Genomic DNA, 27,653 nt, shown 5'->3' on the forward strand with positions numbered 1-27,653 from the left:
AATTCAGCAGGTAACAAACATTAAATGTCATAGCATGGTTTAATAAGCCTTTTAGAAATTATGCAAATGAAACACAGACCAGAAGTCCAACTGCCTCTTCTGGACAGTTATAGCTAAAAGAAATCAACAAGTAGCAGCACACAACTTGTAAGTATATGTATTCCTAAACTGTTTACCTACCTTTTGCATTCACTTCCACGTCTACTCAAGACTATCATGTATATAGGTAAAACGTGAGGTACTTTTACACTTCTACCTTTTTGTTAAGAGATATAATTTACATAACCTAGTAGACAAAGCAAGGAGTGTAATCCACAATTTCTGCTCCTATAGTTAGATCACCAGCCTAATATGTCAATTTCAGCTTGAATTAGACAAACACAAAATTCTCCACAGCCGTTTGCATCTCTCTCAAGCCCTTTCACTAAATAATCCCCACCTCCAAAAGTTACTGTAATGAGAAAAAAAGGCTCTAAAACACCTCAGGACCATTTGCACTGTAAATACATGCAAGTAATATAATGCACTATTTCCAACCACACGTAAAGAGATCTCTTCCAGAAATCCAAACTGACCAATATTAGTTACATTCATATCCTTTGTCATGAAATAAACAGGCAGAGCCAGGTCAGGCAAAACCAGTTTATAGCTACAGGAGAGAATGCAGAGTGACAGACACTCAGTCCTCTAGCATATGAACTCTGGCTTAAAACAAAAGCACAACGGCTTATATACATTTATGGCAGATATAAACTGCTTTGTGAAGGGGCTTGATATGCCAAAGCAGCATCTGCCTAGAAGAAAGCTTTGTTACAGCAGATGTAATTGTGCGCTCCTGGTAACTCTAAACCTGCTGCCTTGCAGCCTTGACTTGTAAATGTTCAGCTCACCCCTCTCTTTTGCTTGTGATGCTGCTAGTCTTTAACCAACTTTTAGGTCCAACAATGCCTGTCTCCATACTTTAAATCTTAATTAACCAAATCCTGTATCACCTTTTCCATTCCTTTTTTCCAGGATTGATGTTAAGCATATGGGCCTACATTTACCTACCTAATTCCATGCGATAGCATTTTTTTCAGTATTCAAGGCAGACATCCTTTGTCTTCTTCAATGTTCCTGCAATTACGAGATATTAAAAAATACCCATTTATAGAGTCTGCCCCACTGAGTGGCATTGATGCTTCATAAGGAATTCAACTTGCTACCCTGCTACTATGTAGTTACATATCAAACAGTGGTGAAGTCAGCAATCTTGCTGAAAATACTAAAAATACAGAAAAGTGAATCCTTTAAAGGACCTCAATTCCTTTCAACAGTTTCAAATTGACACTATCTCAAACTTTAAATATTAATTTATCGATTCTAAAGATTACAAACAGCGAAGAAAGAAGCATATTACTTGGGAAAGGTCACACCACATTGAATCACAGGTTCCATGTAGTCCCAAATGCTGCACAACAGTGCCCAATAGCTTAAGTCTAGGGAAGCCTGAGAACCAGGCACACACACAGGGACACTTCCTCAGAAATACTCTGCCAGTCTCTAGCTATTTGTAGTTCAGGGATTTCTTGAGCCAGAGATGGTGTCTTATTTATAAGATAACCTTCAAAGGATGTTTCCAGTTCTTTTTTGAACCTGCACAAAATCTAAGCTTCCACAAGATCCTGTGACAAACTTCCACATTTGAGTTACATCAAAAAATACCTTCCTTTGAATTTACTGCCAGTCAGTTTCATTCAATACTCCCTGCTTCTTGTGCCAGAAGAGACGATAATAATTTCTTATTCACCATATTCATCCTTCCATGGTTTTAGACAGCTACACCATATTCTCAGTCATCTGTCTTTGAGACCAAAGACCTATACTCTACTTTACTCATACCATCCTCAGCCATGCCTCGTATGTAAATTCTTCAATACTGTTAGTCATCCTGCTGCCTTTTGCTGTACCTTTTCAGTACTTCTGTTTCCTTGTGGAGCCTCTGGTGTCCAAATAGGAGTTACACGACATGCCTGTGTCACTGGTTTATATAGTGACATCATGACAGTGACATCATGATGTGTTTTCCGATTTGTTCTCTGTTCTTTTCCTAATTTCTAGGGTTCATTTGCTTTCAACTAATGAATAGTAACAATCACCTCAGATGTCTTTAAATGTGATAAAGCACTGTTTCCCAACACACACACGTACATCACAAACTTCATCTGCACTGAGTTTAATCTATCATTTGTGTGCTTTTTCTGCAACTCTCTGCAGTCCTCAGACTATACAGAATTAGGGGGGAATCAAGACGCACACTTGAGTGAAGGTAACAGCACACTGGATCAATCCAAGAGCCCAACTGGACAACCTTCCAAAAGCTCCGGGGGATTCTCTGACACTGAAATTGATTAAACCAAGACTGACAATAGCTTTTGACAGTCATCATACTATAAGATGTGCCCTAATCTGACCAATAACTAGTTCATAAATTAGTTATGACTGCTTATGTTACCCAGAAATGTTCACCCAATCACAGTTTATTTGGCTTTGTAATCTATGAATTTTATTGGCTATTCTGGGGTTAGCCTTCCATGTACAATTACTAGACAGAGAACCTGGTCCGCTGTTCTTCAAGTAGGGGATTTGAGTTAGGGAAAGAAACAACAGCAAGTTTCACTTCCTCGAATTTGTCCCACACCTCACTGAAATAGATGTATTACATTCCATATTTCACACATTTTGCAAGTTAAAAAGTGAAGGAACTGCAATACAAAGATGTTTGTTGGTAGTATTTTACACCTGCAACATCTAAAAGCAAATAATGGCAAATATTGTGTCATCCAACTATTAAAATTCTATATATTTTTAAGTGTTGCAAGGAGGAAATAGAACCACTTCTAAGTTTAGCAGTGCCAAGCTGTCAGAATTCATACAGAAAGAGACTCTAGAAAAAAATCATTTTCTTAAACACCCATATATATTCTCCTTAGGTTATTCAAAAATTCTTTTACCTATTCTAATGCAAATTAGATAAATCATCCCTAATGCCATTATGTGGACATCATCTTTCCTTGTAACATAGGTGTATACTATCACTGTCACCAATATACCTTGTCCATGTTACAGTCTCCCCAGATTTATCTACTGTGCTTTCCTTTCATTATTAAATGAATCCTAGTCACATGAAATTACATTGCCAGTGTAGTTGTTCAATGCCTCAATTTTCAAAAATGCATTACAGCAGCTTTTTATCATATAGTTTTGCTTGCCTGGTGTGCCATTTTTGTAACAGAACAAACTTCACTAGTCTTTCTTGAATGAAATAATTTCAATTTACAACCAGCCAGGGAGATTTAGATGGGAAAAAAAAAAAAAAACAAACCCCAAAACAACAAAAACAAACATTGTCTATGGCATCTGTCATCACCGCAAAGCATTTGCAATTGTGAGGTAAAAATAATTACATTCCTCTGCAGCCTTTTAAACTAAAAAATGTCCTCTTTTATTTTTATTTATGCTAAGATTTAGACCATAAATACTCTTTCATCTACTGAGAAAGTTTATAAACCAGGTCTTCAATTCATACTCCAATTTTACTTCCCAAGGGGTTCCACTGTCCACTCCCTCCGTTTCCTACAATCACTGCAGCAGCAGAAAATGGTAGTATGTCAAAACACTTTAAAAGTAGAAAGGTTTGCAAAACGATAACCCTTGAGAACTATTACAGGACTCCACTATTAATAAATAACAGCCACAAAAAAAAAAAAAAAAAGTTAAGATTAACAGATACAGATAAACTATTTTGAAGTACAGGCACCAAACACAAATAATCACATGGGAGGTTTTTGTTGTTGTTTTGTTGCTGAGTTTTGGTGGGTTTAGGGGTTTTTTTTAACACAAACGTAACATGACCAAATCAAACACTTTGGAGACTTTAAAATGCTTTGTCTGTAGTTAAATGTTACTTTACACAGAGATATTTATAATGACCAATTTTCTTTGACAAGCTAAAGCGTGCTTGTAAGTTACTGGTATGAGATTTGATGCTTTCAGATCACATTTCTACAAGTTAATTTAGTCATCTCATACTTGTAGGCAATTTTGCTCTAAGTGACTAGATTGTTCTTCTCAAAGATTTCTACTCCTCCTCCTTTATCTCCCTCCTCCTCTTTTTTCGTATTCAAATACAACTTGGAGAAATAAAGTTGTGGGATAGAAAGAGGATATATAAAAACAAGAGTAAGTGAACACTGATTGAGGCATTATAAAATAAACAACAGAGAAAATGTGAAGGAAGGGCAGACAGAATCACATGGAGTTACAGAATAGAAAATTCAAAGCAAGAGAGACTGTGGTCTCTTATCTGGATCAGAAAATTTACTTGCTGTCAGTATTCTAACTACAAATGATAATTCAGAATTAGGCATCTGGATTTAATCCAATACACATGCATGCTACCACCGAAAAGGGAGCTCTTGCTTCTTCCCTTACTACTACGAATACCAATCCTAGTGTTTCCCTGATTCCCCAAGATCTTTCCCTTCTCACCAGCTGTTCCATTTCACATTCCTGCCAACTCTTTTGCATCATTCATGCAGTCAAATCAGGCAACTAAATCCATATCTGGTGATAGGCCAAATTCATATCGTCACTGACGTGCCTTTCAAACTTACTTCGTCAGAAGAGGCAAGATGATCTTATTTTATTATCAAAAGCCAAAGCAAAATATTAAGCAACTTCAAATTTATGACTTTTTTTTTTTTTTATAAGACCTCCACAGCTGCATAACAAACATAACAACAAAGTCAAACACTCCATGGGTGCAAGAGAAGCAAAGACATCCAAGAAACAAAACATAAGACATGGACTAGGTTCCTTCTCAGAATGTATAAAAGGAACAGAAAATCCAAAATAGAACATAGCTGCTTTCATCAGAATTCATGTTTCAGTAATGTCTGACAAGATGACTAAAGCAATTAATAATTACACATAAAATTATTTAAGAGATGAAAAATGTCATCAAATGAAGCCAATTCACAATCACTCGTAACAGCTACAGATTTCTTTCTCCGGTATTTAATGTATGGGTGCAGGGGAAGCCAATACAAGTCCATTTTTTGCAGCTGAAGCAGTGTTAGCCAGCCCATTTTTGGGCAAATTAAAGTATCTTGTTACTTGGGATAAAAAATCAGTTTCTCCACTTACACAGAAGTCATTTTCTGCATCTCAAGTGACAGGTGACACCATAAGATGAAAAGGAACATGCAAACACCTTCCATTTTCCCTGTTGTGCCAGTGAAATGTCCCTTCAAACATAGATTAAGCAAAATCACTAGTAAGTGCTGGGTAGAATTCCTTGTTAGTTTTTGTCCCAGAGGTAATGTGGTCCTGAAAAGGGCACCTGAAAGGTGCAGCAAATATATCGTTGTTTTTCTTAAAAAAAAAAAAAAAAAAAAAAAAAAAAAAAAAAGGGCATGCTTTTCAAGATAAGAAGGTAAAAGGAAAGTGTACAAAAATTAACCATGTACAAGACAGAAAAAATGAGACAGAGAGAGAATGAATTCTCCAGACCTTAAGAAAGACTTCTGGAATAATTAACCAGCACATACTACTGCTCCCTGCGTACAACAGGAGGTGACAAGGAGCAGGATTTGTTGATTTTTCAGGAGACAGATCAAGTTAGTAGTCTCTGAAGTAATGTGTAGAGACCTGTGACATTTGGCAATGCTGAAGGTCCCAGACTGTAAGGACTGTCTCACAGGATCCTATTTGCATTTTGGATTTTTTTCCCCAGATTTGATGGATGACTTATTGCCCCAAAATGAAGCACAGTATTATGTGGGAAACACGAATAATGAATAAAGAACGATAATAATGCCTTTAGACTGACCTAATTGCTCCTATCCACTCCTGGGCCCACGGACACATCGTGACAAAGCCCTGCACAGACACCAACATAGGGAAGTGAGAGGTAGCAACTGGCTTTCAGAATGAGTCTGTCTTTCAATCCGTCAGACATGGTAGAAACACGCATTAAGAAACATATCTACACAAGAAATTCCAAACATTTTTTTGAATGTTGTTTGCCTTTGAAGGTTGTTTGCCTCTTCAGTCAAGCATAACTTCTGTCTTGATAGTTATTTCTGTGTCAAGAAGTGGGTTAGCCCAAGGCAAATCTTACATTATAAAAGCCAATCAACATTTGTCATCTGTCATGCTGAACTCTATCTTCTAACAAGTTCAGAAACATAAAGTACACCTAGAGGGAAAAAAAAAAATAACTCTAACATGACTCCATCAGTAAAGAAGCCAGGGCTAAACTGCTGCTTTCCATAATGATCACGTTGGTAAACTTCCTTGAGCATCAGAAAGGTGACGATAAAGACTGCAAACAGGGTATCTTTTCCTGAAAGAGTACAAATCATACAGACTTTCTCTTTGGAACTATTATTCTTCCAACCCTAGTACTTCATTTACTCAGAAAAATCTAACCCAGTTTACCTCCTATTAACACTGAACTGTCAATTTAAAATACTTAGCTTTCAAAGACCTCCATTCTGCCAGTATTTTCCTGGCATAAAGTTAACCAAGTGTGTCGAATGAAAATTTCTGTGCTATAAATATCTGCAATTGTGGCCTCTAACCTTTATGGCACAAAAATCCATAGATATCATCCTATTAAAGCTCTTCAACCTTGAATTAGTTCTTCCACCTTCTCCCTTACATTTTGTAGCTAGATGATACACGCTTTTCAGTGACACATTTTTTTTGCATGCGGAAGCACATGCACATATTCAAGAAAAAAAATACAACATTATCACAGCCTGTTTTCAATCAAGAGCTTAAAGAGAAATAGAGAATGATCAGTCTCACAATCCAAATTATCTGCAGCAGATTCAGAAATACCACGCTTTATAAACTGAGATGATGAGTGTGTACTGTCAAAGGAAGGTCATCTGATTCATATTCCAGAAAAGGTTGAAAATGAGTCAGAACCAGAGAAAACATAATTCCTCCCCGCTTGCACCCTATTCTGTCCCTCAAGCACACTTTTTTTATTGAAAGAGTTTCTAGTTCACAATTTTACACATGCAGAGGGTTTGGTTTACAAGAAAGAACAACAGGACAGAAGAGTTCCCTTGAGGCTGGAACAGACAGTTAATACAACTCTTGTTTTGAAACAAAGACTTTAGCAAGGTTCAATATGCCTTTGACATTCTTCAAGAAAATTACCCAAATCTAGACAAAAAATAAGCCCTTTGGGAAAGAAACAAATCTCTTAAGTGCTCAGAAGCACCATCTTCCTATACAATAGCCAGAAATGCCAAAAATGTCACTCCCAGGAGAGCTGAGAGTGAACAATAGCAAACAGAACACAAAACATATGAGAAGCCAACATGTGATTTGGACAGGTACAAAAATATGGGGCGAGGGAAGGACCAAGAGAAAGCACAGATTAGAAGTTGAATGTAGGAACTGTGAACTCTTTAGCAACAGGATGAGATCAGAGAAAGAACAACGGCAAAATGAATAGGAGTGACTCAGAAAGCATTAAAAGGAGAAGGAGTAGGAGAGCCCAAGCCACCAGTAGCAAACATGAGAAGGAATTTCAGCACCACAAATGGAAGAAGAAGAAAAGAGGAGCTGCAACTGAGATTGAGGAAGAAATAGGCACTCTTTGTCCTTTATAGCACTGCCTACATCAAGGCCCTTTTTTCACTCCAAACCCAACATTGAGAAACAGCACTGCTTCCTGCAAACAAATTTCTTGGGAATCTTGCTAAAAGAATAGCAGTAGCTTCTGTCGGTCTCTTCTGATGGTGCAGTTTGGTCACAACACTGCTTTGGAGCCTCCACCAATGAACAAGGAAACATTCCTATCACAGTTATTTTGTTTGTAAACTGTTATTAGGAACACATCAATCCTTATGAGAAACAGAATAGTAAACGAAGTCTGGCTTCTGCAATTAAACCAATCTGCTACATCTGATTCTCCTATCATCCTTACCATAAACAAAAAATTCTGGTTTTATGGAATTTTATAAAATTTCTATTTCTATTGTTTCTTTCTTTAATGTAGGCTGCTGAGAGATGGCACAAAAATATTAGAATTAAAACCAAACACAGCTCTTCCACATCAATCAACACCTTTTAATATTAAGTTCGAAGTAATATCTACTAATGCCATTATTGAAAAAGAACCAATAATTTACAGGCAAGCAGAAGAAAGCCCCTGCTCTATAAAGCTTACAGTCTAACAAAGGTGATTTAACAACAGCTCAGGACACTGCTCTAAAAAGAAAACAGTCTAATTCAGGTGATTTAACAGTGGTTCAGAATCAGAAGTGCTAAAAGGAATCTGACAGAAAAGATTAAAATCAATCAAACTGAAACAAGGAAAATCACAAAGTTCATGGAGTTAAAAGTAAAATTCGCAGGAAGGGAGAATGGCAGAAAGTAAGTAAAGAGAAGTAAAAACAGGAGATAGGGAACAGGAATGTAGTGGGAATAACATAACTGAATTTTGAAAGTGAAGACAGGATACTAAACGTATTGTCTGAGTACAAGAGTCAGAGGAATTTGGTTTTGATTAGGGGATTTCACTGGCAGGAAAGTCAGAGATGATGATGTGGCAGAACTATGATGACCAACATGAGGCCTAGTCAGAATTGGGTTTAGGGGTATTATAAAAACAAAAGGACATGATTAAACAAGCGAAACTGTGGATCAGGTGAGTAGACAATTTTTATCTAGCTCTCAAGCCTACAAACTCAAGTGGTGGACATGACAACAGCAAGACAGGAGTAAGGACAAATTGTTCCACATTTAAACTTACTGATTTGCGATTTTGTAACCAAAACAAACATAAACACAATTCAGCAGAAATACCGTCAATATATAGCAGCAGCAAAGGATTAAGACCCAAAATTACAGAAGGACATTGGTCAGAAAACTTTTTAAATGCAGAAATCTGGAACTTGAAAAAATTAGTGAAATCAAGGTGTGAAAAATTAAAAGAATGGGAAAAAGTATACCACACTTCTTTTAATGAGAACAAAATTTAACCCCTTTAGTCCATGAATCTTATTCTGTTCAGTCCTAATACTGGCTAAATTCTCCAGCAAAGCATACAAATCTCTGAAACACTGAAACCGTTTAGATCTTTCTTTTATTACTTACCATTAGTTTTGCAGTACTATCACTGACACATATGGCCACATAGTTCTAAGATATCAGAATCTAAATGTGTTCAAATCATAGATCATATTATACTTCAAGCATACAGTTTTGGTTACATTTTAGATAAAACTTAGAAGGAAAAAAGGCACAGATATGAAAGCATGTATAACAAGTACAGATTACCTATTACAGGAAAATACATTTATCAAGAAAATGTAATTAATACTTAAAATCTGGCACTTCCTATTTTTAGTTCAGAAAAAAAAAAAGAAAAAGACAGCTTGCCTGATTAGAACAAAAAAGATGAATTTCTGTAATGTTAGGAACAGTTCAGGAGGAAGCACTGAACAGATGGAGAACCAGCTTCCACTGATGCCAAGTCCTGTGATTTTACTGCAAATCTTTAAAGTGGAAGGTTTTTTTCCATTTGTTTGGGAAAGTTATTTTGGCTAGGGAGGGGAGAAAGAGAGGGGGGAAGAGGCTACATTTTTCTTGATTTCAGATACCTACAAGTATTTAAGCTATACATATAGTATCTCTCAGGTCTATCAACAAGTCCAAAGCTGTAGACTGCCCAGGGAATAACTGTCACGACTAAAATCTCTGCAAGTGGAAACAAGACCACTTGGATAAAGAGCCTCCACAGATGGGAAATGGTATCTACCACATGACCATAAAGAAGCAAAGGAAAGTTCTGATGTGCTAGAATGGGGCTAGAAGGAGCAGCAGGAGAGGAGAGCATGTCAGGAAAGCTCAGAGAATGTTTATGGAATGAGGTAGCAAAAAAAGGAGGAAAGATACATGCAAAGCACACAGCCTTAACTGCTTATTTCACGAGCGCATATGCTAGGAATGTTCAAGTGACCTATTATCACAAAGCTCATGCCACCTGATGAACAACAAAGACATGAAGTTTTGCATCTGTTGAATTTCTGACCAAATAAGATACACTAGCTAAAAACACATCCGATCCACACATTGTCATAAAGACATAATTAAAGGATAATTAAAAAATACTTCTCACTTGCACAGAGTAAGCATGTATTCAGAGTTGATAACCAACAATTCTTCATTAGTCTAGATGTCTCGGTGGCTCAAGAAACAGAGATGCAAAAACAGAGTTCTGTGGAGACCTATGGTCATAAATAATTTCACAGAACAGACATACAAAATGAAAAGTAGTAGAAGTTGGCAATCACCACTGGAAAGTGGGACCCCGATATATACAGTAGTTCAAATCAACAGTAAGTTAGGCAGTTCTGTAAAGGAAACAAATTTTCAGCTATTCTCTAGAATTCTAAAACTGAAAGGATTATTTTTTAGCACCCAAACCGTGCCCTGCCATTGCAATTCTTTTTCTTTGAACAGAATTAGCATCAGAAATAAGAAAATCCATTCAGTCATCACACTTTTCCCTCCAAATCTCTGTCAGTATATATTTAAGATAGAAAAGTTGAAGGAACACCTGTTTTTAACACAAGCCTTGCTCCACTAGTTTATCTGTTCAGCTTTTCCAAGACAGCCAATAGTCTTCTGTACACTGTTAATTCTCATGTATATATTGCCCATGAAAATGACAAAAATGCCGCAATATATTGCAATAGACACATCAAAATTAAGCAGAGGCCCCAAAGTAAGAGGTTAAAAAAACAAAACAGAGTTTTAGGGAACAGAAAGTAATCCTGTATTTACCGTTCATTATATTATGCTAAAGTGACTGCTCTTTCGATTTTTATTCTGCACTCCCTACTGTATTTGAGTGCTAGGTACCTACAGAAATTACACAAATTCTTACAATATCAAAACTATTCTGCCAGTTTTGTTTGAACTACACAGCAGTTCTTTCTTACCCTTTGTGTCCATCAGAATTATTCAGCCATGGCCAAAAGACGAAATGGGGGGAAAAAAAAAAAAAATCATGTCCAAAATTATATTTTTTTCATCTTGGTAATCATTACATCCTGCAACTCAGCACACTGTTATTGAGGCATGTATGTTGGCAGTTTTTGGCTGCCAATGTTTAAAGGAAAGTGATCCAGTCCCTGCATACATTTTGATCAGCTCTGTAATGAGATTTTAAAAGCATATTTTTGAACCTAAAGCATCACAGCCAAAAACCTAACGAAGAACTTAAATCTGTTTTGGGACATTTAATCCTCATCAGCCAAAACATGAGGACAGCTCTTCAAAAATGGCAAGATTCTTCTAGCAAAGTAAGGTTATCCTATCACTTCCACTTCTCTTGTTCTTTACGCTTCAACAGCATTTTCACTAAATTGATTTAAGACATATTCCCTGAAGGCTTCGCAATGGACTTGTAGTTTACATCAGCTAGACATCAAAAGCAATACAGAAAAGTTTGCTTTGCTATATTCAAGGTTAATTAAAGAAAAAAATAGAAAGTGGTAAAAAGGAAAGAAGTAGACTTAAAAGTTATCATCCTTCTTTACACACAAATATAATAAGCCCTAGCAAAGAAGCTCTGTCAGGCTAGTGACATAAGCTGTTATCAAAGCTATCTGGCAGTTCTTACTTAAGACTATTTTCAGCCACTTTTTTAACTATTCAGTCTGAAATTTTCCATGTCAATTGTCTGCTTCAGGTAGTCTTTTTCTCACCCTCCCCTCACCACCACCTTTTAGAAAAAAGTCAGTGAATGGCTGGAACATTTTTCTAACACAAAAGGACCTGAGAACAAAGGCCTTGAAACACTGTAACCACTTTCCTGCCCTGAATCAGTAACTTGAAATGAGGCTGGACAATGTTTTTGTACAGGAAAGGTACACTCTGCTCATTTTGTGAAAAATCTGACCTGATTTAGCCAAGCTACATGCTTCTAGAAATCAGTTTGTATATATTTTTTGGCAAGATCTGCTGAAGCTTAACAACCAATCACTAAACAGTCCGTTCTCAGTGATCTTTATCTCATCTCAACAAGCAGGGCAATTGAAATAAGTCTCCTCTAACCTCTGATTATGAGCGAAGAGCCAGATTTTCACTGTAAGAGAAGTCTACATTTAAGAGGCATTAGGTACAACACTGAACAAAGTGTCACATACATATTTTTTCAACCTCAACTATGCCAATACCCATACCACAGTTGAAAACAGTGGCCTGTCACTTCACACTGTTGGGTAACTGAGTACGACTTAATGTACACCGATAGTGTGTGGAGGAAAGATGGAGGAAACAGCTTGCAGTAGAGATTAGAAATTGAAGCTTGAAAGAATAAACTGAGATGGACTAGACAAGGCAAAAAACCTAAGAGGAACATAAGAAGATATGATAGTCGATGAGATAAAAATTAAGCCAAATGAGCAATCCCAGGCAGAACAACTGAGAACTGGGGATCAGGGGATCACCAGGACTGGATAGTGCGAGGGACAATCGGTATCTGATAGAGCCGGATTTTAGTGAATATATGTGGAAGGGAAATGGCTCAAAAGAAAAGTCTGAGAAAAGATCCACCACCAGCAATCAAAAACAAACATGAAGAAAAATCAACAGAAGCAAGGGTGAGTGAGAAGAATTAGCAGGCAGGCAAAGGCTGACAGCAGAGAGATGAGGTGCAGTCAGACACAGTCTGGGACTAGTCAGGCCTAAATATTTGATTGAAAAGACAGAATCAGTGCTGCGCTGGAAACTGGCTTGAGGCAGGGACAAGCTGGAAGCATAGGCAAAAAAAAAAAAAATCCAAAACCAAAAACAATCAACAAAAAAAGTGTGTCTTCAGAAGCTATAAAAAAGGATAAAATAAAATACCCTGAAGACTTACTGTCCCCTGCAAATGTCTGCAAACCTCTTCCTCCCCCTCTCAGAAAATATATCCCACTTTACTACAGATAAAAATACAGTATAACAAGCCCTAACTCTGCCACTTTCTTAATTCAAACAGTAATGTTCATGTACTAGATTTAAAAACTCCAATCCTGCTAATTATCAACATGACTCGCATATGACAGTATATTAGTGTTCTCATTTTGCCATTTTGTTGTTGATATTAACTAGAAAATAACACACAGAAGCACATTTACAAAATATTAAAAAAAACCAAGCTTGGAATTTTAGTTTCTTAGGCATCAGGAATTTATTACTACATTATTTCAAACTATTTTTTCTATACTATCTCATTCAATTAACAGGATATTTTCTGGGAATAAATCCAAGTCATATCTTGAAGGATGGCACTCTTTTTAAGACCCTGCTTTCAGTATTATGGAACTTAAAAGTTATATAGGAGAACCGTTTTTTAATCTGAGCTTTTGCCAAAGGATTCCTAACTGGCTGCATTAATCACATTGTTGTGTATTAACAGTAAATTGCAAGAACTTTCTAAGCTTTTGCATTCATGAAAAATGGCACTGTAACTCCAATCTCTCTCCAGTACTCCCCCAACTGCTTGTTGCAATTGAATTGGATCCAGTGTGCAACTTCAGAATGCTAAACAGCAATATGCTAACAGAAATCAAAATTATCAAATAAAGCATAGATGCAAGCTCTTTCTCAGACCACTAGAAATAAAGATGACTGCATTCTCAGTTTTTGCACTTAAGTGAAAAAAACCATACATACACCCCCAACACACGTTGCTTTATGTGACTCCAAGAAATCGGCATTATTGTTTAGGAGGTACTTTTTCTTCCTCTTAAAGTACTTTATTTCATTGCTGTTTCTTATAGATTTATTTTAATGTCAAGAACAGTCACAATATATCCTAAAATAAAGCACTCTTTAAATGAAAGATTCAGAATTAATAACTAGTAAGAATATTAAGTAACAAGATTTTAATTTTAGGCACCTAGAGAATCTACAGAGTAAAGTAAATGGGTTGGTAATAACTGTATTGGAGTATAACTTAGCAAAAATACGAATTAGTAGAAATATGCAGTATTTCCTTATATCCTCAGTTCAAAAGTACTATTTATTGGAACATTTTAAAGACATTCTGAAGGCTAAGTATGAAATTAGAGATACTAAAGTTTGTTTTAACAAGCTACACCATGGCAACATCCAGCTCAGGGTAGATCTCTTGATTCAAAAAGTTTTGCGTTGTGATTATCTACTTTGCTCCCAGGCTATGTTACCTATCCAGCTCTGAGGACCATACCAGGCATCTTGACTCCAAACATTCAGAAAAGTCAATACGCACCTCATGATTCTATGATTAAAACTTTCAATTTAGGCCAAATTCTGCAATGTTCATGTAAAACTGGACTTTAGAAATTGATTCTGGCAGAGAGAAAGAAAGGTCTGGTCCTTGTTTCTTTACCATAGATAATTTCTAGCTATAGCCCTCCAAGCTGTGGATGAAAAATCCAATTACTCCGATTTCAGAGTTTCCAAAAAAACCTCCTATAATACATCATTTGCAGCTTTTTACTAAATGGTATTCCAACACAATGGCACATCAAGAGCTTCTAAAATAATTTTAGGTAACTTTTTTGTGCAACTACCCATACTATTCACATATAGATAAAAAATAATAAGATCTACTACAGCCTATGCCTCAACCACCTCCTTTTATTATCTCCTTTAAAGAGGGGAAAACAACATCTTTATTTTCAAGGACGGTAACTTTTGCTATTCAAACACACATCTGTGCATTGCTGATTACAAATCTGTCAAACAACAGCAAGCACCTGCTTGACTGCTTTGCTGTGTTTAGCCATACTAGCAACCTTTTCCAGAAAACAACAAAATGACCAAGATCAGTAATAAAATCCACTGTCAACAAGAATAAGTCCAAAATAACTGGATGCTGCATACACTCAGACCCATATATAGTTTCACTAGGAGGCTACAAATGCAGCAGCCCTCTCTTACTCCCCCTCTGCCATCGCACGGTGCAGCCTGTATGCTATAAGGCTGCTCATATGGAGACTCTGAGCACTCACAAATGCATCAATAGCAGACTTACTGAGGCAGATAGGAATGGTATTCTAGGGTCCTGCTTTATCATTAAAGACAACAGCCAGAACAGTAGTAACATATCAAAATGCAAAAGTAAAAGACCTATAGAGTATAAAATACCTACCTGCTGAGCTAAGCAAAACACTGAAGTCTGTTCCTCTCTGTGTCTCCCCATGTTCATTCTGTTCCTCTTTTTCTGTATCCTCATAGCGGCTCCAGTTGGAAACAATTTTTCTTCTTGAATAGCTTTTCAGTTCTTCCTTCTCTTCTTCCTCTCGTGATTCAGTATCATCATCCTCCTCTACCTGTAACATACAAATGGGCAGTTAAGCCACTGCAACTCAAAAGCATTTTGTTCTGTATTTAAATGGTCATTCATACAGACAACCACCACAGAATTAAAACCCAGAAAGACAAATCAGCCTGGATCCCCACCAAAATTTTAGATCAGGTGCTACCATCTTCCTGATGTAGTTCCTCAAGAGTATAATTAAAAACACCTAATGAAGCTTCGATTCTTACAGGGGTCAAGCAGTGACACTGTTGCAAGTTCACTGGTTTCTCTCCTATTCTGGAAGCCCTTAATGAGCAGCTTGTCTCCTGAACCTGAGAGCAATGTGCAGGGAGCAGATTTAAGAATTTAATGACAGTATCTCTGTATTGCAGTGATACAGGTAACAATTGAAAGAACTGATGTTTATAGAGCAGAATAGGAAGATAACAAATACTGCAGAAAAACATCTGGAAAGGGTGATCTATGTAAGAATTTCCATTATAACTACAGGGTCTTAAGAAATATGGAATCATTAGTCAAATTAATTTCCATCATGAAAGCCATTTTATGGAAATACATATGGAAAAATTAAATAGACTGCTGGCAGGCAATCTACTAGCTCAAACTCTTAAAAAGCTCTAGGGTCAAAAGGAGAACTCATCGCAGAGATGCAAGCAAAACAGACACTTGCCACAAGTACTTAACAGCCATGGAAAACTCTCCCATCCCTTGAATCCTCTATATCAACAGATCTCTCCCCTCCAAAAGCTTGGGGTTCAGCTGGAATGACTACCAGTTCACAAACAGAAAGACTTACTTCCTGGAGGAAGGAGCACTCACCAGGCAAGAGGAGAACTAAGAGCAACTAGGAAAGTTCTGTGCAAGATACATTCTGCAGAAGTCTAAAGCTCTGAAGAAGTGGAGTAAAGGATTTCCACTGTGCCTGCTTCCAAACATTCCTGCTGACAGCTTCACACTCTCTTCTCTCCTTTACTCCACTTCTCCTTTCACAAACCAGTGTGCTGCTGCTATACATTTAAATTTCACTCTCCCAATAATAAGTACGTTCTTCATGACCAGGGCAGTAAAATTCAAGTTTATCTGCATTGCTGTAAAGATTAGAGCCATCTGCATTCAGTACAAAATAATTTAAAAAGCAAACTACTTTGGAGTAAGCCATCCTATATCCACAAGCCAAAACACCCTTACAGCTCACCATCAGACACTGACTTTCCGGAGGAGCTTGGCTTTGATAGTTTAAACTAAATGTAATTCTGAAATAAATGTGAAGAGCAATTATTTATGTTTTTAAAAAGTCCTTCAAGTGAAGAGCTGTAACATCTTATGCAAAAAGATTACTAAAATCTCTAGTAGTTACCATGTTTCTAAAACTACATTAGGGTACATTAGGGGGGGTTTTAAGCACATATTGTGGACTTACATACTGGTACAACATTGGATAACCTGGTAAAAATAACGGCACAAAGCCACTATGGGGAGCAAACCACCATCACTTCATTAACTTGTTTTATAACCAATGAGTTACTTTCATAGCTCAAGAAAGGACAAAGAGCAATGCAACACATGCTTTAGATTGATTTTAGAAATCCATCGTGAAGAAGGCTTAACTACCCCATAGAAAATGTTGTAGTTACACTTTGGCTCAGCTACATAAGGACAAACTGAGATTTTCACATTCCTTTAGTGTCTAATTACACAACAGAAAAACTTCTATCAATACCAAATAAACCCCTGTTGCACACCAAATACTATATTTATATGCAAGTACATTATTAAAAAAAAAAAAAAAAAAAGCTGTAAGTAGCAGTTTGTGGACAACAGACCATTGTTAGTTCTTAGTTCTGAAAACACATTAAAAATTACCAAAAATAGCAGGGAAGCCTGTTTCATGGCTTTTAAACAAATGTCCACCAAAAGGCAAAGCATCTTCAAACACAGTTCTGATTTTAGATTCTCCTGTGTTTGATGTCTTAAAAACTGACTGCCCAGCATGTCATAAAAGTAGCAAAATCGGAACTAGAATAACAACTTCCCAAGAAAAACAATCCACCACAAGCTTCTTTCAGTACCATTTGAGAGATCTGGTTAAAATCAAAAAAGCTTAAACAGATTAAAAGCCGTCATAATTATACAAATATACGCCCAGTTGTCAAACAGCTGACAAGAAGGAAAATATTCTGTGCATTCTCACTGGTCCTATGCAATTTTTAAGTAAATTCTCTTCTATTTCTATTCATCAGATAAATACATTAAAGTGGTGGTTGTGGACATATGGTTGTTGCATGAGCAAAGGGATGAAGTCACAACTCTCTGGGGATTGATCCAGAGCTATAGTTTCCACAGAGCCAAATCTGCTTACAACAAGATAAGAACCAACTTATTTCTCTTCTGTTCTTTGCCTATAAATTGAATGATTTTCTATAATCCAGCAAACCTAGCGAAATTCCAAAGGAGTTGATACAATTCACAAGTCAAAGCAAGAATAGCGCTACACAGATAGGTCTGCGTTGTACTTTGGGTTTTGGAGCTTTTTTTAAGATCAGAGTTACCTTAGGCAACTATGACATTATATGTAATTACTTACTACAGATGTGTTTAAAGGATTCACTCCTTTCATCTGTCAACGTAAACAAAACAGGAGCATCACCTTCTTATTTTAACAAGCTTCCAGTAAACAAATACAGATTCAAACATTTTCTCTTAAACTGGACTAAATTCTTTTTCAGATTCTGTTATTAGCTATGCACAGCACACCTCAAGGAAATTTCATTTCTTAGAAGTAAAACTGCTAACTTGAACTTTAGGAAATAAACCCCAAATTCTCAGGAGGGTTAACAGTAGTTGTGCAGCCTGGTTCCCCAAGTACTGTGCTGAGGTTTACTTTTGACCTGCTTACATTTCCAATAAATATTTAATGGAAAATTTTAGATTATGCACTGCCGTGCTACAAGATAAAAATGAAAATAAATACATTTGAATATTCAACATACAAGCAACTTAAAGATGTGTCTTCACCATTAATATAATCAAATACATTTAAAAACACTGGTGAATGAAGCTTCAGAAAATAAGCTTCTACCATTTAACCAGACAGCTACCATCTAAAGTAGCAACCTCAGAAACACACAAACATAAATATTCATTACTTTCCTCTTAGCTGCCTATTCAGCTAGTCTATGTGCTGCTACCACTGTATTCATACCTTACTGAAAATTACTCTTAATCAGTACAGAGCAAACATCTGTCCTATGTGTAATGAAATAAAATAGCTCTCCTCCCACCCCATCCTCAAATAACAAATGATACAAGCTGAAACAAATTCCAGAAGCCAACTCAAATATAACCTTTAAAACAGTATTACTCACGTGAGGAGAAAAACACCTTCTGCCACGGGAGGTATAATATTTACCTGCTGTGCCTTTATTTCAGATGATATTACATGCATTTGCATGAATTTTCAATTTCATTGAAATTTTGAGAGTGGGAAAAGTATGCAAAAGCCCAATTGAACAAAACCAGGAAACCTTCAGACTGTTTTGCATATCAGAAGAGGAAACGAATATATACACACAGTGTTTTGCCTAAACACTAAGTTCATCAAAGTCCTTCAAAGAACAGTGAAAGAGCCAAGCTCCCCTGCAGAGAAGCTTGCACAATGTGGGGCCTTCAACCAAGAAACGAATTTTCATCCTTTACCAGAGCCTATGACTCCCCTTTCCTTCTGAAGAAAAGCAAAATGCATAGCACACGTGACCACAATCTACAGGCTCTACCACAGCAAAAGGATATTTTAGTACACTTTCCTTCTAAAGTTTTGCATACTGGGTTGAAAAAAACAGGCAAGCAGGCTTTCTCTTTGACTTTTCTCACAGACAAGAACATGTTGATGCACATGGTTCAGGAATGAAGCTGTCAAAATGAAGTAAACGTTCTGAGCAGGCAATTTCCCCTGGGGTCATCCTTCTGCACTTACCTGGAACCCAGAGTGGTTTCGGATCAAACCAAGGCTGAAGTACACAATGGAGAAAGTGGAACAGTGACCTCTTCCATCCTGCTACAATTACTCAATCACTCTTCACTGTAAGTGCAGTCAGTTCTAGCATGTTAAGCACACATGCCCAAACACTCAACAAGGACTGTTGAGCTCACAGTCCTCTAAAAAACCTAGAAGTGCATTAAAAGTCAGAGCTTCCATTAAGACTTTCTAAACCTATACTTATTACCCTTAGGAACCCACAGGAGTTAAGGCTTATAGCTATCTTCCTATTCAGTTCTGTTAACTCTGTAATAAAAGTTTAAAACATTCAATCTTTGTCAGTACTTAGAATATTCTACAGTGACTGGGGAGGAACATAGAAACAACGTATTTTCAGCTTGCCTTTCTTTGGGCCAACTGCCCTTTCCCATTATGTAGCTATCATGCATTATTAGATTTCCATTTTATTTATTTTGTAGTATTTCTCCCAATTCTCTTCCCAAGAATGTAACTTTACGAAATACAATAAAACACAGTTTGAGCTTTTTTGTTAATCTGTTACAAAGAGCACAGCTATTCCTCCCATTCACCTTCTTCCCAAAGTTATACGATAACCTCTTCATTTTCTCTTTAGAAACCCTTTACAATTATATTGATCGAGTGTTACTTTTCCCCTTTGTTACTGCAATTCCTGTATTACTGTTTTGAATGTTATACCTCTCGAAAACATACACATTTTCTTAATCTTCTCTCCATTCCTTATTAGGGACGCTTACCTACGATACACCAGACATATCCATTGCCATGCATGGACGCTTGCATGTTCATAGGCAGTGATAACCACCGTCTAATCCCTAAATTTGCTGCTCTCCCAAACAGCAACAGCACACACCAATTCCTTGAGTAAATTTCTGCCTTCATTCCCTCTTTCCTTCTTAGAAACTGCTTTAAGGCTGTGGCCAAGTGCAATGACATTCAGTCTTATCCGCCTCAATCCCAACTCTTCTTCTTATCAGGGGAAAAGACTAGCAAGACAAAATGAAAATATTCTATGGGTTGAAACTGACCTAAATTATCAGCTGCATCACGGATGGGCATATAGCTTTTCCTCATTTGTATTTAAAATAGTAAGGTGTCTGTGCAGAGACAATTTTTCCTCTCCTCCCCAACCCAATTTGAGCAGCATCTGTTACAGTCAAAATCTCACAGATCGAACTTGTAAGTTGTGGGGTCAGAAAAGCACATATAACCAAGCAGCAAAGCAGCTCATGATCTCTTTGAATTGTTTTGCAGAGTAAAAGTCTCTACACTTGTATGAGTGACAATAAGTAAGGTAGCTCAGCTGATATTAACTACTGAGTGTTTCCTCCAGGCAGACATAAGTGGAAATGTCAAAGACATAACAGTTACTTTAATGACTTAAATTGCTCTTGGAAAGACATACCTGCTTTTAATTTCATGGTTCAAAGTTATTGCTGGTGTAACCAAACAGGAGCAATGAGATCACACCAGCAATTATCTTAGCACATTACGAATACAACACAATCTCAAAAAGACTTTTTTTTGTAATGGTGATCATTAAATGTGCCTTTTTTTTTTTTTAACCTTAATTCCAGAAAGGTACAGGAGAATCCCCTGACAGCTTAATTTTCTCTATCACAATGATTGATAGGCTTATACCTTATGATAGTTATATATAGTATAACAATCTTAAAAAATTTTTTTCTGATTTTCCACATTTACCTAATAACAACCCCTAGATGTATGTCCCTCTTCTCCGCCTTGGAAGAGATTAGATTTATTAACATTAAATCTAAAGTTGGCAAAGGAATACATTATCTGATTTATCATAGTGGAAGCTTAAATAGGCTCTTTAAAATACAAAGTATATAGGATATTAAAGAAAAAGAAAATAGATATTCAGAATTATGGCAAATGAAAGCCAAACTGCATTTTTAAACACATTTCTTAGATTAATGCTATTATTTTACAAAAGACTAAGTACTAATGCAATTTTATTGATACCAATGCAAGTTTGTAGGTGTTTAGAACCAATATGTCCTTGCCTACAAAAAATAATACAGAAGTTACTGAGACAGGTAGCTTCAATTCAGTGACAGAATTTGAAATACAATTCACGATGAGACAGACAAACGGGAATTTAGTTTTAAAAACAAACAAAAAAAATTACCAACAGTGAATTAATAAAGTAAACATGTCTATCAGCATGTTACATACATACATAAAAATCCCTTTCTGGGAAAATCCCATGAAGCATGCCAATACATTTTTCTGTCTACCTAGGAACGTTAATGATAAACTTCTAGAGAGAGAAAAAAGAGAAAGTTTGAACAATAAAAAGGTCAGTACGAAGTAAGAGTAGAATACAATCCCCCAAACTGTTCTTATTTAGTACTCTTAATCCAGATTTTAGAAAAGTAAATAAATGGTAAGATTTGTAAATTTGCCTGAAAAATAAGATGTTCCTAATGCAGTGATACCATAAAATACCATCGTTTCCTTCAGAGGCAGAAGAGGATATTTTGTAATGCTCAGCAACACTTGGCAAAAACTGTGAGCTGTTAGCCTATCTATCTATACATAGTTGTTTTCAACGGATATCATATTCACAAGTCTGACCACAGTAACAGTGAAAAGGTAAATGGAATAACCTTGTCCACCAAATTATTTTGTTTCAAAGTTCCTGCTTATTCTATCTGTGAGATGCAAATAATAGAAACTGATTAAAAACTTCAAATAAGAGCGACTGGTTTTGCATTACTGTTTAACTGGGGGGAGGAAAAAACCAAACAAACAAACAAGCAAAAACAAACAAAAAAAACAAAACAAAAAAAAAAAAACCCACACACAAAAAAAAAAAACCAAACAACCCTGCTCTAAAAATATTCTTTGCATTCAGTAAAGTTATAACATGCTCAAATGCCAGAAGGCTACAAGTCGTACTTCATCTTTCTCACTGATCATTACTAATACTTCCACAAGCTATAGCCATATTTTATACAAATCTTACACCCCACTGAATTAGAACAGCAGCTTCTATTAGGAGCTAAATAAATCTCTCCCTTAGACTCACTGAGTCAGGGGCAAAAAATGGGGCCTGAAGGGCAAACAGCTTGGTTATTTTGTTTATAACTACTGATTTAAATGGCATTAAAAATCCCTTTCAAAGAACTATAAAAGAATCCATAAATTCTAACGTTCACTTTCCACTGCTACCTCAGAAATACCTCCTTAACCTGCCAGCACATGATTAGCTGCATGGTCATTCAAATGGATGGCTGACAGAGGCAAAATGAACCAACCTCTACTACACATATCTGAAGTTTTGTACTGCAGCTTGTAAAGACTCAGTTTGAAAACTGTTGACTCATAGACAAAACAAACTTAATAACCATGCAATGTACGTTCACATGAAGAAGATCTCAAAAGCTCTATTCTCTAACATTAGCAGCAGACTTGGGAACTTGGTAGAGCCTCTCAAGTAAGTATTTACTTCAGAAACTGTGTATTTCAAGACTTTGCTCATTAGATACAGGATTTTCCAAACTACAAAGCCACCAGCTAGAATTTAGCTCTACTCATATAGATGAAAACTCCAAACTAAAGAATAACTGACAGGGTTTGTTGCGAGAACAGTATCATTATAAATTTAGCACTCATTCTGCAGTAATTGGGAAACTCAGCAGAAAATCAACAAGCTGCATTCACTTTTTAAATTAGCAGTCCTTTGCCTCCCTTCCCGAAGGCCGAGCCACGCTGCAAGCAAAGAGCCTGTAGGAAGCTTGTCCAGCTGCTGTCTATAGATAAAGAGACTTTTGACTTTTTAGACTTGCCAAGCCAATACATTTCCACCAACAGAAAATAAACTGTATTTTTTGTTTAATTCAGTGGAAATGATTATATGAAAGTTACTGGCAAGTATGCAAACTCATCAAGCAATTTATACAAAATGGTCACATGAACCTGAACAAAACTTGGCAGCTCTATTATTTTCAAATTGTCACTAACTTAAAGCTGAATGTTTTTCTTACAAACATTCAGTCCAAAATATGAGTGCAAAGATGAAATAGGAGCCTCTGTCTTGACAGAAATAACAGGTTTCAAGAAAACCTTACAAAGTAAGTATATTGGCCCAAAGGTTATAGCTTTTTGTTAGATCACTGATTGTTTCTATGTATAGGTTGTATTTGCCAAAGCCAGAGTATTTATATATTGCATACATGTGAATGTTGTATGTCATATTCTAAAACCAAATTATACGTAACATTCTGGATAGGTTAAGGAAAATTTCTACAGAAAGTTACTTGCTCTTCTTACCAAATCTGCCATTCCTGAGTAGAAGTATCCTGAGCTGCATTAGAGATTGTATTCAGAAATGGATTCATTTCTTACGTGTTAATGTCACAGTATTATAGACCAATCCAACCTAAAAGGGATTGCAAGAGGTCATCTTGTCCAACCACCTACTCAAAAGAAGGTCAAACTGAAATCAGACCAAGGAGGTTGGGGCTTTGTCCACTCGGGGCCTGAACAGTATACCTAATTCTTAGTGTGTTATTTTGTTGTTTCATTCTAGCACTTCTAAAATTGCAAAAGCAGTTGTATTAACAGCAACTTGTAAAGAACACACATGAAGAGTTCTGTAATATCAAGGAATCAAAGTTCATTGAGAGTATACATTCACTCCAACAGTTCAAGACCAGACTTTTTAAAAGAACATTGCTATATTGCTAGTCTTCACAAGTTAATGGGTAAGACAGCCTCTCTCAATAAACAGATCTGTTATAAACTGATACATATTGATAAGCTTTGTACTTTTGCAACCATATCAATGATGAAGTAAAAGTATGACAAATTATGCAAAAAAGCTCATTCAAAGCAGCATCCATCTGGAGAACAGAGAAAAATTTGCATCTTGTTTCTAATCCACAAAGGTTATTTCACAAACTTAACAAAATCTGCTCAAAAGAGTAAAGTTTAGAGAACACCTCAGTTATACAGACAAGCCTAATGTTTATTTAACACCCCCTACATGCACACAGTTTTAGAACAAAACCAACACAAATCCAGCAACACTCTACCAAGATCAAAACCAACATGTTGAAGAAGCTTCAGGGTTTCTTTCAGCAAATAAAAATATGTGACAAAGTTTCTCAAGACAACATTTTTTTGCCACAATGAAAAAAACGGAAGAAAAAAACTCCAAAAACAAGCTTTTGAAAGATTTCAGCTGTGCTATATTAAGAACAAAAAGAGTTCTCCAAAACTTATCTTGCATTTGAACAACAACATAACTATTTCCTACCTTTACATTCAAAAATATTTATAGGTTTCTTTAAATGCATCTATTTTGTAACAAAGAAAGCACATAAGGAGTAAGACATTATTTTTCTATGGATTTAAAAACATGAAAATACCTACTGACATTCACCCACACTGTTTCAATTGGCACAGCATTAAAGAAGAAAAAATTCTGAAAGACACCAAACAGAACAGTATTCTTTGAAATTGCACACCTAAACTGGCAGAAAAATAATCAATAGTTTTCTTCTCTTTCCTACTGTTAACCTTCTGCCAGCTTAAGTTCCTTGTATCAGTTCACAGCAGAATCAGACAAGCACAAATAACAGATAGGCTGGAAGCAAGCCACGAAACATGGGATCTGGGAAGCAAGTCCTTCTTTCATATCCAGCAGCAGTTATCCTCTAGATTGGCTAAGTGTATGGTAAACCATATCCTTGGCTTTAATCTCCTGCAATGTTAAACTTGTTTTCTAAAGCCAATTTTGTTTTCCCTTTCTATTAAAGACTGGTAGATTCTCCAGTACTATCCCTGTTCCACATAATACACGTGGACATGCAGGTGTTCTTTGTCGAATTCACGTATTTTTAAAATAAACATTTTTTTTTTTAAAAAAAGATACTTTGCTACAAAATATTCATGCTGATTGGTAAAACTGTCAACATGAACTTTACATCATTTGCAACCATTTTCAGTCCCTGCTTTAAGATAGTCACCAAGACATATGTAATGTACACTGAACCTCCAAAATTATGTATTGATGTTTGGTTCACAGTAAGAAACTTTATCTTGACTTTAATTAAAACACATAACATCTGTTGCTTTTCAGATCAATTATCACACAGTAACAGCATATTGCAAACACAAAAATATTCACACAACGAAAATTAAAGCTGTAAAAAAAGACACTCTACTAATTTGAAATACTAAAAAGGTACTACGTAAGATATTCAAAAGGACAGCATTCTGCTTTTTCCTCCCTTTCACTACGTCTGCAACACTGTCAACAGCATAGTCCCTAAGTTTTTCATCTTTCATTACCAATATACTGCCATTTCCAAACTCTAATTTCACATGCCTCTGAAAAACCTCACATCTCTACTACCCTTCTATCAACAAACTGGCAGATCCAGCCACCGTGCATTTTCAAAATTGACTTGCATTATCACATTTACGGTGGGGCATGATGAAGCATTAAAACTTCAGTTGCAATAGCTTCATTTAATGATATTTTCAGAAAGGGGTGATCAAAAAGGGATAATTTTTAGGACCAATACACAGCTACATAGTAAATCAATGAACAATAAATTACATAAAAGATATTGAGGATAAAAAGCAGATTGCCTAACATGCAACCAAAATGCATAACTACAAATACAAAACTATATATCAAGGAACAAGGGAGCAGGATATATAGACTGAATGACACTGATTAAAAAAAAGAATTGAGTCACACTAGACAAAACAACAACTTATTACAACAATGCTACATTAAAAAAATACTATCCTCAACTTCCAGGGTTTTAAACAGCATTTCTGAGATCAATACTAAAATTAATGTATTTCTTTAGACAGTGGAAAAACAGAAAACACACAGAGAGTACTAACTACCCACTTGATAAAGAGACACCAAAACCTCTCTTCTTCCTTGTCTTTTGAATGACATAAGAAACATATGGGCTGGTCAGTGAGGAAGCCCAGTTTTTTCCTTTCCATTTTCATAGATGTGTGCATACCACAGAGTGAACACAGTGATGCAAGAAAAGGGGAAATGAGAAAAAAAGTAATTCATCAAGGATATGCTTTTAAATTTAGAGGTTGCAATCCCTGCATCATAATCAAGGTAGGATTTCCCTGACAGTATATGCAAGCGGTGCAAAAACAACAACCACTCACACCCTCCATTATCAATTTTCCTTGTACAAGTCAGTAGCCCCCTTCCTAGCACAAACTCGGCACTGTAATTCAAAATATAGCTGGATGATGGATAACGTGTATCTATGATGCTCCTCCAAAACAAAAGGTAGCAATGCACCACACCTCCCATTTCAAGCTCTTTTAGTAGTATAGCTCAAAGATGGTATTAGTAGTAGTATAGCTCCCAGAGCAGCATGCCCTCCAACTGCTATACTACAGTTTGAGAAGCAATGATGAACATGTTTGGGAATTCTGTCTATATATCAAAATATCAATATAACACAGATTTAAAAAAAAAAAAAAAATAAAAAACCAAAAACGAAAGAAAGATGTAGAGACATCCCACTGCCCTGACTTAGGTAAGTCAGAAGCAGAATTTTATACCACCAATGTGTGGCATGCACTTGGTCTCAAAGCAGTTGCCCACTGCAGGCAACAGAAATACAAGAATTTATAAAAAGACCTCTAACAGCTACATAACCACTGTACACTTTTGACAGAAACATAAAATTTTCGTGAGCAAAAATAATTGTGTTTGTCCTGAAATGACCAGAGAGTAGATGGAGACTGTGGTGTAAGAGGGGAGCGCCAAAACAAAGCATCTCAAAGTGATTGTGCAAATAAATACAATCCATGTTTATTCAGCTACCGCAGAACTACAGAGTTTTATCCAGAAAGTGGAAATAAATTCAATTCCTTTCTCTGCACAAATGCTTTCAAGTCATACCTTCCACATCCCATGAATGACTACATACTGTGAAATGGGTGATCTCGCCTGTTTTCCCAGCCAGACCTATTCTACTTTGTACAGTAACCGGACACTCCTGGCAGAGAAGGTGGTGGCCTATGCATCACACAGATGCTCAACCGCCACACACACACACAAGAAAAAAAAGAAACAAACGAACAGAACATTTCATTATTTCTTTCATGCCTGCTCTCTCTCTATGACAGTATCATGTTTCTACATGAAGAACAAAGGGATTGAGAAAAAGGAATTGAGGGAAGTTCAGTTCAAAAAGTATCACCTCTCAGATAACTGAAAAAAAACTTGACTGCACTTTGTATTTG

The 27,653-nt window shown here is 36.4% G+C and overlaps 2 protein-coding genes across 3 annotated transcripts in view; one reads left to right on the forward strand and one right to left on the reverse strand.

The window, feature by feature from the left end:
- AVEN (apoptosis and caspase activation inhibitor) overlaps nucleotides 1–27,653 on the reverse strand; it is a 108,520-nt gene that overhangs the window by 71,267 nt on the left and 9,600 nt on the right. The window contains exon 2 of the mRNA XM_030481608.1: nucleotides 15,197–15,377. Within this exon, the coding sequence (XP_030337468.1) occupies nucleotides 15,197–15,377 (181 nt within the window). The remainder of the gene's footprint in view (nucleotides 1–15,196; nucleotides 15,378–27,653) is intronic.
- Nucleotides 1–27,653, forward strand: part of CHRM5 (cholinergic receptor muscarinic 5) — a 49,326-nt gene that overhangs the window by 3,745 nt on the left and 17,928 nt on the right. The gene's annotated exons all lie outside the window — the stretch shown is intronic.

Source organism: Strigops habroptila, chromosome 4 (assembly GCF_004027225.2).
Source record: "Strigops habroptila isolate Jane chromosome 4, bStrHab1.2.pri, whole genome shotgun sequence".
In the NCBI taxonomy this organism is placed as follows: domain Eukaryota; kingdom Metazoa; phylum Chordata; class Aves; order Psittaciformes; family Psittacidae; genus Strigops; species Strigops habroptila.